Source organism: Centruroides vittatus, unplaced genomic scaffold, assembly GCF_030686945.1.
Source record: "Centruroides vittatus isolate TY-2023 unplaced genomic scaffold, ASM3068694v2 contig_3060, whole genome shotgun sequence".
In the NCBI taxonomy this organism is placed as follows: domain Eukaryota; kingdom Metazoa; phylum Arthropoda; class Arachnida; order Scorpiones; family Buthidae; genus Centruroides; species Centruroides vittatus.
Genome location: NW_027121964.1, coordinates 1194703 through 1211978, shown reverse-complemented (window position 1 = coordinate 1211978; position 17276 = coordinate 1194703). Strand labels below are relative to the sequence as shown.

Here is a 17276-nt window from a genome sequence, read left to right as displayed (position 1 = left end):
TTGGTCTACAAATATAAATTATCTCAACCCTACATTGGGACTGTGAAATCAAACACTCACAGCATGACCAATCAATGCTACAGTAATCCATTTGCAAGGCAATGCAATGTCTAGAAAACCAAATAAATTATATATTACCAAATCAGAAAACTGGACCTGGAACATTATAGCTACAAACAGTATTACTAAGACAGAAGTGACTTATCAGTACCAATAATATATAACAGAAGAATGCAATAAAATGAATGAATGAAATAATAATTATAATGATAAAAATAGTCATGAAAATTGTATAAGGAACTTGTTTAAAAACCACATTGTCTATATTTAACAATATACTATATAAACTCTTTTTCCTCACTAACCATCGCTATCACGTCAGTAATGATCCTGCATCTAAAATAGACAATATTTTCATCTAAATCTTTGTCTTTATATTTAGAGCATTTCTACAATATGTATGCTCTCAATTGAGTCTAACAGTTGCACAATCCATTAGTCCACCTCTACTTTGACTAATCTTCTGGATACTGGAAGAAGATCAGACAATTGCATAGATATAAAGATGCATTTTAAAGAAAATAGAGAAAAAATTAATTAAGATATTTGAGTGCTTCTGTTTTAAAAATTATAAATAAAACAAATAAATACCACTTTAAGATTTTCCAGTTATACTGTACTTTAATACTAAATGATACACTGAAATATAATTATTTTTAGTATTTTTCATATGTAAATTTCTTTCAATCACTTACATAAGAATGGTGCGAAGAGTTTTAAGATCTGATATTAATCTGTGTGTTTTTGGTCCTAACTGGTGCCAAATTGGATCTAGTTGATACTTGATAATTTTATCAAATGATTTTGAAATAGCATTTTCTACTGTTACTTCTTCTGTATCCAGCTGGAATAAAATTATATATTTAATAACGCAAATAATTATACAAAATTTGAAATAAGTTAACTTACTATTGATTTAAAAAATGCTTACTGTTTTATTTAATTTTTTTATTTCCTTTACACACACGTTCATTATATCTAATAAGGCCAACTGAATACTTTGCATAGCTGGTGTCATAGTAATATGGAGTTCATCAACATCTGGCTACAAAATATTCAAATTTAAATTTTATAAATATAATTTTATATGAAAACACCAATATCATCAATAAACCAGCAAAAAACAAGATCATAATGAGAAAGAAACATTTTTTCATTAGGATATTGGTGTTATTTATAGTACTTTTATCCAGTTTATCTTATATGCATTGATGTTTACTGTAATTTCATATGTTAATGATATAATATATTCTTTTTCTTTATATTTTATGAATTAAATGATATTGTTTTAAAATCTAAAAGTAATAATTTAAAACAAAGAAAACTTTAATAAATTGTTGAACAAAGTTACAACACTAAATTATTAAAATATTGTTCATTTATTCAATAATACAGTAAGAACATATAAAAATGGTGCATATGTTTTTAGTTATTGCGATTATATTTTAATAATTTTTTAATATTTTTCAAAGCTATTGTTCTTTGAATTAGTATACATCAGTAATATAATAAACCACCACAAAAACTGGATAAATTATGAATAACAACATCAAATTAAATCCAAATTCAGTTTTAAAAAAAACCATAATATTTACCCAAAAACAAATGCTTCCAATAGCTATCAGCTATTGTCATCAGGTTATGGCATAGTGTTTGAAAATAGAAAATAACTTTAAACATCAATCTTTAAATGATGGTGAAGTGCCATTCAATTGGTTGTTGCTGTGGTGATGTAGAAATTAAAACTGGACCTCACATAAAGATCTCCAGGCCTGATAGTTTTATATATTTCTAATATTTTGAGGTGTTTGAAGAACATAGCTCTGGCCAGATGTAGAAATTGTACTTTGTGTAAGTATGCTTGAATCTGATGTTCTATGGCTAAAAGGGATAAGGAAGTGGCATCATGCATTAATTTATAGAAATGAAGTGTTCCTTCAATCATAAGCTTAAAGGACATGTAGTGATGCTGATTTATAATTGTTGTTTAGATGTGTTATCTGTGACTGGGATTGTGTAAACCCCAGGTAGAAGATGGTGTTCATAGCAGCCCTTGGAGAATAAATATGCTTTTTGACTGGATTTGGGTTTCATTTTGTGTTACAACAGTAATATATGATTTTTATAAAATCAATTAGTTTTCTATAAAAAAAAAGGCTATATGACTTTGCAACAATACATGTGCAAGCATCATTAAACAATAACTTTTTTTCCAATGTTTAACACTGAATAATTAATTTACATATTTTTTTCTAAAATACGGTATAAAACAGATGTTAAATTTTAAATGCAGTTTTATGATATGAGAGTTTCAAATAAATATTCATTTTCTTTAAATATTTATTTTTATGAATTAAATTACTGTATTTAAATGCAGAATACATCTGTCTCTTTAAAGTTCATCAAAATATCTCATAATTATTACTATTAAATAACAAATAACTAAAATTTATATACCTTGCATTTCTCAAAAGTACTTGATACAACAGCATGAAATCTTGGCCATAAATAAAGCTTTCGAACAAATAAATTTCTCATAACTCTCTGTATCTGACAAAAACCTCTGGTAAATGCACATGGATTAGATGACAATGCTTTAATAAAACCTGTCTGTTGAAATGAAAAATATCAAAGAACTCCATAACTAGTTTTTAGCATAACTACATTAATTAATTTAAAAAAATACTAGATCACTAAAACTCAATACAGAATAAAATATGTAAATATAATACATGTGTGTGGCTGAATATTTATAAATGTTATTATTTTTGTTTTTAATAAACATGAAATAAATTTCTGAAATTTTTTTATATCTTCCTGAAACAAATTTCATGTATACGATATTTACATGAGTTGACCAGCTTGCCACATATAAGTGTGGATTGACTGGAATGCCAATATTTTTTTTAATTCTTTTCACTCTGTGGGCATTAAGAGGGCCTCTTTTAGCAAGCCCATTATGTGTTCAGCCAGGCCCATAATGGGATGGTCAGTGGTGAGGAATGGAACCCAACATATCAGGATGGAATACATCCAAAAAATCGACCCATCCAGATTTGATCGTACCCAGGATCTGTATGTTGGATGATCACTCCTCAAAGTATTACCATCTTTGCCCAACTAGGTGATAGCAGTATTCATAATGACCGGTCAATTTGATAAATTAATCAATATTTATAACACTGCACGCCCTTTTTGGGCGTGCAGTGGGCCTTTTTTAATCAGGCATTATGAATAATGCCTGATTAATCACTTTGTACATAATATATAAATATTGTTCATTTAAAATTAAAGTTTTTCTCACCTTATTTTTTGTTCTATATAAACGAAGAATAAATGCTTCTTGACATGAATCTATTATTCTGTATAAAAATTCAACAAAAATTGTTACCAAGCTGAATATAATAAATATTTTAATCACATATGATAAAGTATTTTCTATTACTCTATAAAATATAAAACAATCTAAGCAATTATTTATTTCAAGTTATATTTAATATTCAATTAAAACAGTTTTTGTTTATTATAAATATTTTTAGCCAAAAAATATTCGCTAAATTAATCCAATCAACAACTGCTGAGAATTTTGAAAATTTTAAATGATGTAGTAAAATTATAAATATGAAACTCAGATATATCTTCCAATGTTCAACACTATAATTTTAACATGAAATTAATTTTAAGCTTTTGATAATAGATTATAAACATCTGTAAACATTCAAAATACAGGAAAAGGCCTATTGACTAGTTTTAAATTACTCTAAAAAATATCAAAAATGAAAAACATGCCTTAGTAAAGAAATATATTTGACAAAATACAGAGATTTGTTAATCTGGCACTTAATATTACGGAACATTTTTGTATTTTTGCAAAATTCAATAAGTTATATGCAATCTAAATGCTGTAGATATTGCTGTACAGTTTGTACTAGGGCATGCTACATAATTCTGATTTGTTTAGGCATGTTCTTTAATTAGTCTAAAGATTAATTATTTGAGCACTATAAATGGCTATTGCTAGGACTTATCACACACTATTGAGAAATCACTTAGAGACTGATGAATATTAATTATTTATTTGTAATCATGATATGCATTTTGGGCAATAGATAATTAATAAATAAATAATTAATGTTCATCAGTCTCTAAGTGATTTCTCAATAGTGTGTGATAAGTCATAGCAAGAGCCATTTATAGTGCTTAGATAATTGATTAATAATAGTGAGACAAGAAGCATATTATTAATTCAAAATAGTCTAAAGATGATAAAGTGCATAACTATAATGTGTTAAGACTGACTGAAAACCCTGTGAAAGTGTTAATAAACACAAAACATTATTGTCTGGAGTCCAAAAATTCACATCACATCACATGTCCAAAAAATTCTGATTCATGAAATAATAGCATGCTGTACTATTATTGTATTATTATTCTAGATTATTGGCTATTTTTTAGAGGTGTTGGATTACCAGACATTCTGGATTACCACAGCAAATCTAGAAAAACATATGAAATAAAAATTTGTAATGCTGAGTTAGACCATAATGTCATTTGTGTCAATGAAAAGTACACCATTCATCCTTAACAAAGTCATAAATTAGAAATATTACCATTTAAATAAAATAAAAATTTCATACTTATGGGCTTTGTACACAATAATTCCAGTAATGAGGTCAATTGGTACTCGATCCATCAGCATATCCACAACAAGAATACGAGATGTAACAAAAAATACACCTCCAGACATATAAACTTCACGTCTAATGAGATACAATTAATTATATTTTTTATTATTATAAATATTAAATTTACCATAATAATAAAATCCAAAAATTAAAATGTTTCTATAATAATACCATTAAACTAATAATAAACATTTTTTACAACAAAACAAATAGCTGTAGGAATATAAAAACAAATTATCTAATATGCAACAATATTATAAGTGATTTTAATAAAGATCATATCATAACAGATACATGTAAATGTGACATTTTGTCAAAGATAAGTTTGTATCATGACTTTTATACTTCCATATAAATCAGTGAGAATATCAAGATTGTCAGTAATAGTTTATGAGAAAACATTTCAATGTCATATAATTTGGATGATCGAAAGTAAAACAAAAATTCATACACTAATTTGATGTAAATTTTGTTTCATATCATTGTACTTTATTCACACTATATTGTAAGAAAATATAAATATTTCTATATTCTGGTATCTAAACTCCCTGTTTTTGAATTCCTGCTATAAGAAATGATGCACTTTAGCATCCATTGCAATATCTGAAACAAATAATCTCAAGTTATTTTCTTCAAAATTAACTTGAGATTAAATGTAGATCTCATTAATTATGTAATAAAGTCTCATCTAATCCAAGTAAAACAGAAACCATGACAGACAAAGTTGCCCTTTATTGAAAACTATGAATTTCAGATTGGGACTCTGCCAATCATTCCTTAACATGGTATACATGTATAAATACATTGAGCTTTAGGTTTTATATATATATATGTATGTATGTATGTATGTATGTATGTATGTATGTATACCATGCCAGGTAAAGCAATAGCCGGCTGAATGCCATAGATGAGGAAAGCCTATGCCGCAGGTGTAGATGTCATCCCCAGTTGGCACCATGAATAACCGTGAATGGTAATATAAAAGGTTTAAATGTGTCTGGAAGCAGAGAGTCACTCAGCGGTCTGGTTGTTGTAACTGGGCAGTGCACTGCACAGTAAGCAGAGGTAGTAGATTCAACTCCTACTCGGGGCTAATTCTTTTCTTCTAGACTGTTCTAAATTATATTAAATTATTATAATTATTAATTTTGATAAGAGATGATACCTAACATCTACCTCTATTACCAAATTACTTAATTTCTAATTATTTATTGTAGCATAAAATACTCCAATTAATTAAGGCTGTTGTTTGGTTTAAATAACTTAACATAGACACTACATCTGAGTCACAAAAAAAAAAAAACCTGAAAGTTATTGGATTAGAAATAATCTCAGTATTACATATCGACTTGAAATACATTTGGGAAAATTTTGAAAATCGCACTTTAAAATTAAAGAATAGAAAGTGGCTTTGTTCTTAGCATCTGATTTTATTTTTTTTAGTGGTATTATGTTTGTGTCCTATAATGGTTATGCAATTCAGTAATTTTTATCACAAACCTTGTAAACTTATAAGCTTATTCTTAACATTTCATTACAGTAGATTCACTACCTCATTTGTTTATTTTCATTATTTTTCTGTGTTATACAGTAAAATGTATAATGTAAATTTTCATTAATGTCTATTGTATATTAAAGAAAACACAATTGCTATACAGTTTCTAATAAAGAGTATATTACAAATATATCCATTAAGTTAATACTTACAAAAGTATGCTTTAATAATCTCATTTTAAGTATTTATTAGTAAAATAATTAAAGTGTATAATGGTTAATTTCATAAAACTAACCTTTCATTTGTACCATATTCAGAAGTAATTGTTTTAGGTAGCTCTTCTGATCCCATAAATGTTCCCAATTGTTCAAGAAAATAATTCTACATAAAATAATATTTATTATTATAATAAATACTTTCATAAAAAACTTTTATAATATTCATCATTACAAAATTTATTAATCTGATTTTTAATCAATTAAATAACTATATACAGCAGAATCTACTTATTGTAATCATAGACATTATGATCAATCAGTTAATTCAATCAGAATTAACATGTCCCAAAATATGTATGGTAAGTTAATAATAATTATAATTAATATAACTTCAAATTATATATCTTTTAATTGTTTTAACATGTTCTTTTAATGTCACAGTCAATAAAAACAGAATTTCCATTAGCTGCAATCGTATTTATTTATCCCACTTGCTCAAGGGTCACACTGCTTGTCACAAAATTTGCAAATTTGCAAAAATTTTATTCATCTGGCAATTGGAGTGGTGTCACAGTAAGCAAAAAAGTAACCTGGTGAATAAAAAATTTGTTTGGTGAATATATTGGCTATTGCTATAAAAAAGCTAAGGTAATCTCTGCTTAATGTTATCATCATCAGCTTAGACAAACCCCAAAGTGATTACAATAAGCAAATTTTCTTGCTGCATGTGATAAATTATTTTACATATAGTTATCACAGATATTTGATGTAAGTAACGATGTGATGTGATAAAGAGGGAAAGGCTCATAACAATTCTAGTGTGTGAAATGGTAAACAAGAATACACCGATCAGCTGGACAAAAACAGAGAAATGAAATTGTTACAATGATGGGCTGTAATTTTTAATCATATTTTTATAATTTATTTAATTTAAATACAGGCCTTGTTTTAGCAGTGTTTTTCCCCTGTATATCATACATTTCCCATTAACAATAGAGTCATGCCAGTCATCTATCTAACTCGATTTAGGGAAAAAGTTTTTAATTGAAATAACTTCTGATGCAAACCAGAAGTTCATAGTTAACTGAGGCCTCCTGCCCCTAAGCTTTCTTTATCTCATTCCAATTTTCATCTATCTAACACCATTCTCAAGATTAAGGAATGACAGACGCGCAGATGACAGTGGAAATTTATAGGTATACAATTTTTTCAAATTGCAGCCCAATTAGAAGAATTAGTCAATCATAACAACTTTATTATGACTGAAGCCATCTAAATCTGCAGTAGAAATATAAATAGCACTGTCATAAACTGTAGAACCTTGGATTCTTTGTCTTCCACTTGAAAATAGATTGTCTAAAAATTTTTTTTTTTACAATCTTAAATATTCTTTATTTTTATTTTTAAGTATTATATTTATTATAAATGACTATTCCATTTTTAATCTCCCAGCATTTGTTCTGTGTTTCAAACAAGTACTTCCAATCCTTTTAAAAAAATCATCTTTAGGTTCAAGCAAAATAGTTATCAAATGATAATACTGTATCGACATATTGATATTGATTGATATGATAACAATTGTGTAAATGCACTTGTGTAATTTATAATATTTCTGAACCTGAATATGATTCTTTAAAGGGAATGAAAGTACTTGTTTGAAACACCAAACATAAGCAAAAAATTGAAGGTGGATTAGTTATTTATTGTAAATACTCCAGTCAACTTGATTACTTATATTTATTTCCAAATGTTGAATTCTACATATTGTATTTTATCTCTTTAATATAAATTATATTTTCTCTGTAAAATAGTTATTTTTTAATTTATTCTGTTACTACGGTAACAGCACTCTATAGTTCCTTTGGATTGTTTGTTTATCTGAAGATAACTGATAAATTTGGAAGTACTTGTAGGCTATTCTTGTATTAGTTTAGACTCCATTAAAGCCTATTTAATTTCTTTTCAGTTTTTAACAAAGTTCTCCTTTGTTTTTACTACTTTTCCTTTTTCTTCAATTGGCATTGAAATCTCATAAACAGATAACTCTTAAATCTGTATAAAATTAAATATACTTGCCTCTTCTTGTGGTGAAGTTCCAATAATTAAAATCAAATTACCCGGATCATTGTAAACTTTTATTAGACTTAACAACAATCTTTCAATTCCAAGTCCCCTGTAAATAAAAAGAAAAATTTTTATCAAATTACAGTAGACCCTTGCTAAGTTGAACTTTGCTTAAGTTAACTCAAAGAATTTTGAAAAAATTAAATGAAGTTATTAGCTTCTTTTATCTATGGTCTCTTCAACTGAGCACAAGTTGTTGCACATTATCATGCTCACATCATCTGATATGAATTGCATAGGACACTGAAGAAGACAAAATAACATATTGACTAACTCTGAGTGAGCAATCATCAATGCAGTAAATTGTTCCAATACTATTTTGTATGCAGCATATTCTGAAAGCATAAAATATACTATATATACTTGTCATAACAAAACTTATGTAAATAGACTGATTTTTAATTATTTAATTATATTCATTCCCAATGACAAAAAAAGACCCAACTAACTCGCGTTTTTGCAAACTCAGACAACCCTCATCCCCCATTAGTCCAACTTCACTGGGTTCCACCATATCAATCATTCGCATAAATATTATCTGAGAGTTCAAAATGAAACTAAAAATCAACAAAAACAACATTAAATTAAATTAAATGTATTAGTAAGTGCAAGCATAGACTTAACTGAACTTCTTTCAGCATAGATATAGAATGTTAGAGGTAGTCATTCTGACCAATTAGATAATGTTAGTGGTAATCATAGTAACTAACAAAACCAAACAAACCATCAAAATTAAAAGATTTTATATAATTTTTAATAAAAATACTAATAACACCAAACAACCACTCACCACACCAGGATATAGTTAATCATGTACTCTGAACCAATTACGGTGTTTATTCCAAAATGATAAACTATCGAGGAATCGTTAAAAAACTCGACGAAGAACTCGGAAGGAGTTCGAAAACATTCACTTTTGTTTGTTTTTGTTATCTATACGCCGTAATTGGTTCAGAGTGTGTGATTAACTAATAACAGCTTTTTACAAATTGTCTAATAAATATAATTTTTACATATTGGACTAGTGATATTGACTAGCATTTGTAGAGTATGATATAGCTTATAAATATGTATATTCACTGGCTTTTGTAAGAGAATGACTAATATCTCCAATGAAAATAAAAAGAAAAGAATATCTATTTGCACTTCCCAAGTTCACAGCCTCCCAATCTGCTATTTGATATAGTAAAATTCTGACAATTTAGTGTTTGATTGTTTTTTGTGTTCCTGCATTTTCATGCAAAGGGTAAAAAAATTGTTCCAATGTAGATAATACATTAGTACAACACTTGACATGATATGATTTTAATTGAAATTTAAATAGTAATGTTATTTCATGTGAAATTAATTGAAAAATATTCTATTTAGATAAATTTACAAATAATCCATTATTATTTACTATTTTAAGAACATCCATTTAAAATCAAATTTGAATTCAGCTTATTTCAGCTATAAACCAAGTTTCAATGTAATATTATCAAGATACAGTTACAAAGCAATAAAAATCTTTCCACGGTTATTAATTTGTTAATTAGTATGAAATTGTATGGTTAATTGAAATAATCGTGTTTATCTTATCTAATAATTGTTTTGAGTCGGAAGGTAATTACTATAAACAAACTGAAGGAATCCCCATGGGTAGCTGCATAGGACCAAAACTAGCTGAAAGCATGAAGAAAATTGACAAAAATATTGTAAATAACCCATAAATTTTAAGCTTTTACCGTTACGTGGATGATTGCCTACTCATTTACAACAGTACTGAAATTGAACATTCAACTTGTTTATCAATAAAATAAAAAATAAAACTATATATATATTAGATCAAACTTCTGAAATTAATGAATTATCAAACTACTTTCGTTAAATAATTACCCCAAAACCACCTTATTAAAATGGCTAGGTAGATTAGATAATAGAACAACAGACATAGCCCAAAACATTAGTTCACCAACCAAATCCTGTAAGGTTTCATGTCAAAAACGTTTCTGAATTGAAAAGATCCAAAATATAATTCAAACAATTTAATATATGTATTGTTCCAGCCAAAACCAACACAATCCAAAAAAGATCAAGCAACAGTAATACTATTATCAACATTTCGGAGAAAAACAATGTTGGTTTATAAATTTCATGTAGTTGTTACCACACTTATATTGGTGAAACAAAAAGAAAGTTAAAAATATGATTTAAAGAACACATCAATGCTATAAAATACAAATTTGAAAACTCTGCTATCGCTAAACACTGTGTATTCCATAATTGCAATATTAGTAAAGATTCATTAAAAATATTAAAAACTGAAAGAAATGCTACCAAATGCAAATTATATGAACATTTAGAAATTATCAAAATCCATGATAACATAAGAATAAACAAAAACATAGAGATACAGTACAACTAGATTCCATCTGGCATGCTTATTTAAACATGGCCGCATTTCTTTATGCAGCGTTCGAGAAGCACTTTACAGCAAACACTCTGAAATCCATTTCTAAATGCAGCACTGCAATGTAGTGAACTGTTTCTAAATGTTTGCTGCAAGAGGTTGCTGCAGCAAAGATAAAGCAGCTCTTATGTCCACTACATGTGTAAAGCAAAATGGATGCTTATGTGTATATGATATTATGCTGTAAAAATGAAAAAGTCGAAGTGACTGTTGATAAAAATATTATGTAAAGATTAAGAAGAATTAAATTTTATAAAATGACTCTGAAAGTTATCTAAAGAATAAGAAATAATATATTTTAAATATAATTATACATCTCCTATCTCTTTAATTCGTTCACATTTTTGAAAAGAGAAATGCTCAATTCTTTATATCTCTTTATATAAATATTGTAGTTCTTTAACTAAAGCACTACTTTTGGCTGTAACTGGAATTAAAGGATAGATTACGGCGTCCACGTTTCGCTCAAGCAGAAAGCATTTCTAAACTATGATGCGACGTGTAGCAATAGCTGCTTGTGACGTCATTTTCGCAACACTCTGGCTGCATAAAGAAACATGGCCCATCTAAAACTTAATAGCCAGCAGGTAATACTTATATCACCAACACCGGATACCACCCTATAGTAGCATCACTTCTGTAGTAGAAAACATTGTTTGTACAAGCTAACTGTCTAGTAAAACATATGTAATCTTCCTTAAAATAGCTCTTACTTTTTAACTGTAATCTTGTTTATACCTTTGTATTACATTCATTTACCATAGTATTTACTAAGGTTTCTCATTTTCCGGTCTTTTGATTGTCCCGGGATTTCAGGAAAAAAGTGAACTGTTTCCTGGGATCCCAGGATATATTTAATTATTTTTAAAATATAAAAAATCTTAAAATCAGACGATATCAGGGCCGGATTATCGAATAGGCAAAGTAGACAAATGTCTAGGGCCTGGAATTCGGAGGGGCCCGGCTTCAGTGCAGAAGATTTCTCTGTTTTAAAATGAGTTAAAAATTATTTAAGAAATTAGATAGGACAGAAAAGGCTGTATTTAACAATTCCTACTAAGCTCCGCTCGACTAGCCATTATCTAAGAAAAGAAAAAAAAAAAAAAAAAAGGTCAACAGCCACCCGTGCGTCAGAAGTAATGTGCGCCACGAGAGCCCATTGTTTAGGAGCAACTTATTTAAATGAGACCCCAATTTAAATTTTGTCTAGGGCCCGCTACAGGCTTAATCCGGCGCTGGACGATATAATTATTTTTCATTTTTAAAAGTAATTTAATACGATCTGCAACCTCCAAAAATCAGAATATTAATAATGCTGTGTAAAATATATACAGGTACTCCTCACTTTACGACCTATCTGCTTAACGACCACTCACACTTACAACCAATCAAGTTTTGACCTGCAATTCGGGGAATCCCCTTTCTTAGCTTGAGTGTCGGTCAGTGGCGAATGGTGACACGTGCACTAAGCGTACTATAATAGGGTTGCGCGTACTATAATAGTCTTTTTATGAATAAATTTGAAGTTTGTTGCATAATTTGTATAATTTTACAACAATCCTATATTCCTGGCGCAAGCTCCTCGCTTATCGACCAATTCGCTTAACGATGTAGTCGTTGGAATGGAACTCGGTCGTAAAGTGAGTAGTACCTGTATTAAAAATTACCTTTGAATTATGTAGAAATTTTCACAAATAGAAAAAATTTATTAGTTTGTTGGAAACTGCTTACAAAAAAAAAAAAAAGCCTTTGAATTGAGTTGGAAATTTAAAGAAAAAATGAACTTAGAAGGTAATTTTTGTTTTTTAAATAAAACATAATACAAAATATTATTGTAAATTTTTATAAGATTTTGAAAACCAAAGATGGTCAATACTCTGATCACTCAATCTGGTTATTATTTTAATAATGAAAAGTCCCGCTACTGAAAATGTCCTTTGCAATTCAATGAATGTGGGTGGAATCGTGTTTAGTGTATTTAATAGAAGATAGATGTTATGTGTTTTTTTTCACCCATAGCATTGAAGATTTCTAGTTCATTTTTGAGTTGTGTTGCAGTACTTCTTTTGCTCCCAAGTATTCTTGATTTGTCTACTTCGGCTGCTTTAATAGTAGCATCAAGCTTATAGCCTGATAATTTGGCAGTTCATTTGGCTTTATTAATCAGGTTTATGAAGAAAAACTTCATACTTGCAGACTTCGTACTCATTTCTATCTATATACGGAGGTGGAGAGAATATCCCTCACATATAACCTGGCCTTGAAATCCATATACGCTTCCATTGCCAAACGATGTAATGTCATCATTGCTTATAGGAGAGGCCCGACTATCTACAGTATGATACGTAATGGAAAGGATCCATCTGACCCGAGTAGAATGCCGGGCATCTACCGAATCCTGATGAGAGATGAGAAGTTTAATAGGGATCTGATCTATATAGAATCAACGAAATGTTCGATGGAAATCAGAATCAAAGAGCACAAGGCTGATATACGATATAACAGAGCTACCATGTCACTCGTGTTATATGCTTCTGAACTGGGCATTAATGTGGACTTCGTGGGAGCCACACTAATAATTAAAACACCCCGGATAGACCACCTCAAATGGCTAGAAGCGATAGAGATTCATAAAGCGCAAACTGCAACGACATGCATTAATTCGTGTGAAGAGATGGCTCTTTTGCTTGCTTGGCAAGCATTATTACAAGATGATGCTTGGTAATTGAGGTCAGATGACGAATGGGGTCATGTGACCCTAAGATTAAAAAAGAATGCAACGTAAGAATATCTAAACACGCAAGAGAAATACGATTCAAAACAGTAGGGAACACGACGGATATGGCGCATGCGCACTGGACATTACACAATCGAACTGTCATCGTTTAAATTCGTTTTAAAAGTTCAGAACGATCTTATAAAAAAGAATCCAGCCATTTTAACCTGAGGAAGGACACGGAAGGTGTTCAGAAAACGTTTGTTGATTTGATTTTGTTTGTTTTCACACCGGTCACAGGCTCTAGTAAGTGTTATATTTATCTCGTTTCTATCCTTGCCCAATTTGCATAACCTGGCATAATGCAGTTATTGAAGCTACTGAGCATAGTTAAAATTAAGATAGCATCAGCACAATAATTCAAGATATTACAGGTTCTGACAAGTAAAGAATTTTTAGAGTCCTGCACAAATACATATTGATTATTGACAATCTATGAGATGTCATAACAAGCAAAAATTTAAAAAACTAATAAGCAGGCTTGAAATTAATATATACAAATGTTTTCTGACAGTTTATGAGTTAATTATACTTTCTATTTGCTAAATTTCCTCAACCTTAGCACAAAAAAAGAAAAAAGTGAACTTATAAGAAATTTGTGGGATTTCCCAGGATGAGAAGAATTTCCCAGGTTAAAAATACAGCTGGGATCCCAGGATCCTGTTTGAGAAACCCTAGTATTTACTTCACAATTAATTTCATTAGCAACAATTTTAATCTCTGGTTGCTATTTGTACTGAAAACATTATATAACATCTGTGGAAAATCCCGAAAATAAAGTCATCCACACATCAGCAACAAAATAGAATGTTCCTTTTATATATGTATAAAAACGTAATTTTGTACTATTTTTATCCAAAACCCAAATGTTTGTAATGAAAAACCACTTGTATTTTTGTAGATGCCTGTATATCCACCAAATTGTAACAAATACAGCTGAGGAGGGACAGACAACCTGTCCGAAATGTATACCATTGTCATAATCTGTGTCTACCTATTTTTGTGTGATTACTCAATGTCAATAATGTGTGATAAGTCCTCTATAGAGCCAAAAGTTAGTGCTTAAAGTTTCATACATATTTTACAATAATCACTAATATTTATTTTCAATTTGTTATTTACTTCCTGTATGACACTCAAACTGAATATTTGAAAAATCTGTTTGACAGTTGTAAGTCACTTAGATGATTATAAAAAATATAATATTCCTCCTATTCATTCATTATAGAATCAAACTTATTTTTATACAAAAGGAAAAATACTACATATTTAGATTGAAAAAATACTGAAATATTATCTATTGACGTTGATAATTTGATCTATTTGGTGATTTATTTGAATATAAAAATAATAAGAAATAAAATTAATATATTTCACAGACAACTGCACTATTTGATAAATTTTGAAAACTTACTTGGCCATAATGACAAGTCCATCTTCTTCAATAAGTTCAAGAAATATCTGATTTTCATAATCCAGCAGTTTCATTGCTCCACAAAAATAAATATGATGAAAAGCTATAAAAATAATCGAAATTAAAATAATCATTAAAAAGTTTTTATAATCATGTAAACATTGAACTTATCTCTAAACTTAAAATAAGATAAAGAACTATATAAAAAGAACACAAACTCGATACTATTTGATAAACGTTTGTTCATATATAAGTTTCTGATGAAAGTATTTGGTTGGATTTCAACTAGACATACTTGTTAAAATTATTTGTGCATAGCATAATCAATAGCACAAACTCGTACAATGATCAAGCATTTTAAACATTCCACTGTATGAATTTAAACTAAAAAGAGAATGGGGCTTATTGTTTTGACAGTATTTTGTCTGTTTCAAATAACAACTGCATTAAAAAAGTTTTATCTGGAAAACAAACTTTTAATGAGTATTTATTCTAAAATGTGAACAAGGAAAAAGACAGTTTTGGCTAGGAAAAAGTTATATTTTATTTACATACCATAAACAAATGAAGTAGTTAAAAAACAATTTTAAAACATGTATTAACTGACAACACAAGCAGTACAATCTTGATAATCCAGTTATTCGCTAGTTTGACTTATCTGGTAATCTGACACTAGTCACCCGAGTATTACTGGAACTGTTGCCAAATCATAGATAAATTTCTCAACTAGTTCAAACTCCAGTTTCCACAAAATTTGAATAAACATGGCATTATATTGAGTCAAGCTTGATCACAATATTAAAGATGTTTAGGCTTGTCATCTTAGGTTGCTAAAATAAAAAGGACAGTATCTTATAATATAACACTATTTAAAAATATAAATATCAGTTCCCTGAAATTTTCCACCAAAAATACTGTACCTCCACTAAATTTCCAAAGAATAATTGTTTCAGTTCCACTAAATTTAGTGTTAGTCTACCAATTTGGCAAAACTAATTATCGTCAATGCAGCACACTCGGATGTTTTGATCAAAAGGATAGTCCAACTTAATACAAAGTATTAATATCAAGCAAATAAACAAATATTTTCTTTCCAAATGAATAAACCATTGAATTCACCTTACTTTCAATAATTTAACAATATCGTTAATCTGACACTTCCTTATATTGTATTTTGGTTTGCCAGGACTGTACTGCATGTAAACTATGTAGTCAGAACATGAAGATCATTAAACAAACGAAAATTTTCCAAGTTATATGGAAGTGCGAAAGATCAAAACAGAACCAGGTGTCAGTTTCTGTTTTGATCTTTCATACTTCCATGTGTAGGGAAAATTAGTGTAATAATTACAGGATATAACTTATTCTAAATTTAAATTGGTAGAATTTTACCTATGTGCACTGTCGTGGTGGAGGTTGCGACCGTTCATGCAACCGTCATCTCCTCCTGGAGGGGAGCCGCCAATTGTTTTAACGTCACTAGTTATTGATACGTGTTCAAGAACTACTGTGAATCAATAACTAGTGACATTAAACAATCGGCACCTGCCGGCGGCTCCATTCCAGGAGTCTGTCAGAAGCACGAATGGTTGCAACCGCCACCATGACAGTGCACATAGGTAAAATTTTACCTTTAAATTGTTCTTCATGAATGTAGCATTAGTAAAGATTGTTTAAAAAAAAACCTATACTTAATTAATAAGTGTTATATATGTGTTTGTACAATGTGTTGGGACATTTTCCTGGATTCATTGTAAAATATCGTTTCGCTTTATTATACTTGTTTATTATAAGCAATTTTTCAATCCTACATTATGTATACTGAAATAAAAATTCACAGATCTCGTGTGAAATCAATTTAAAAATCGTAATTTTAATTCAATATCAGTACTCACAATATTTACTTATACTTTTACGAATTAGAATTCAGCAATGCTTCTGAATATACCAACACGAAAACAAATACAGCAAGAGTTCACATGTGACATAATTCAAAATGAAATACATACACACGAGGAACGTTGCCAACCCACACGATTATAAATTTTCTTAGAA

At 29.1% G+C, this 17276-nt stretch overlaps 1 protein-coding gene across 1 annotated transcript in view; it reads right to left on the bottom strand.

The window, feature by feature from the left end:
• mei-9 (DNA repair endonuclease XPF mei-9) overlaps positions 1-15310 on the bottom strand; it is a 38174-nt gene extending 22864 nt beyond the window's left edge. Inside the window, exons 1-8 of the mRNA XM_067267568.1 lie at positions 15222-15310; positions 8535-8631; positions 6536-6621; positions 4698-4820; positions 3365-3422; positions 2518-2670; positions 992-1105; positions 756-904 (exon numbers count right to left, since the gene is read on the bottom strand). Of these exons, the coding sequence (XP_067123669.1) occupies positions 756-904; positions 992-1105; positions 2518-2670; positions 3365-3422; positions 4698-4820; positions 6536-6621; positions 8535-8631; positions 15222-15295 (854 nt within the window). The 5' untranslated portion in view covers positions 15296-15310. The remainder of the gene's footprint in view (positions 1-755; positions 905-991; positions 1106-2517; positions 2671-3364; positions 3423-4697; positions 4821-6535; positions 6622-8534; positions 8632-15221) is intronic.
• Between the last annotated feature and the right edge of the window lie 1966 nt (positions 15311-17276).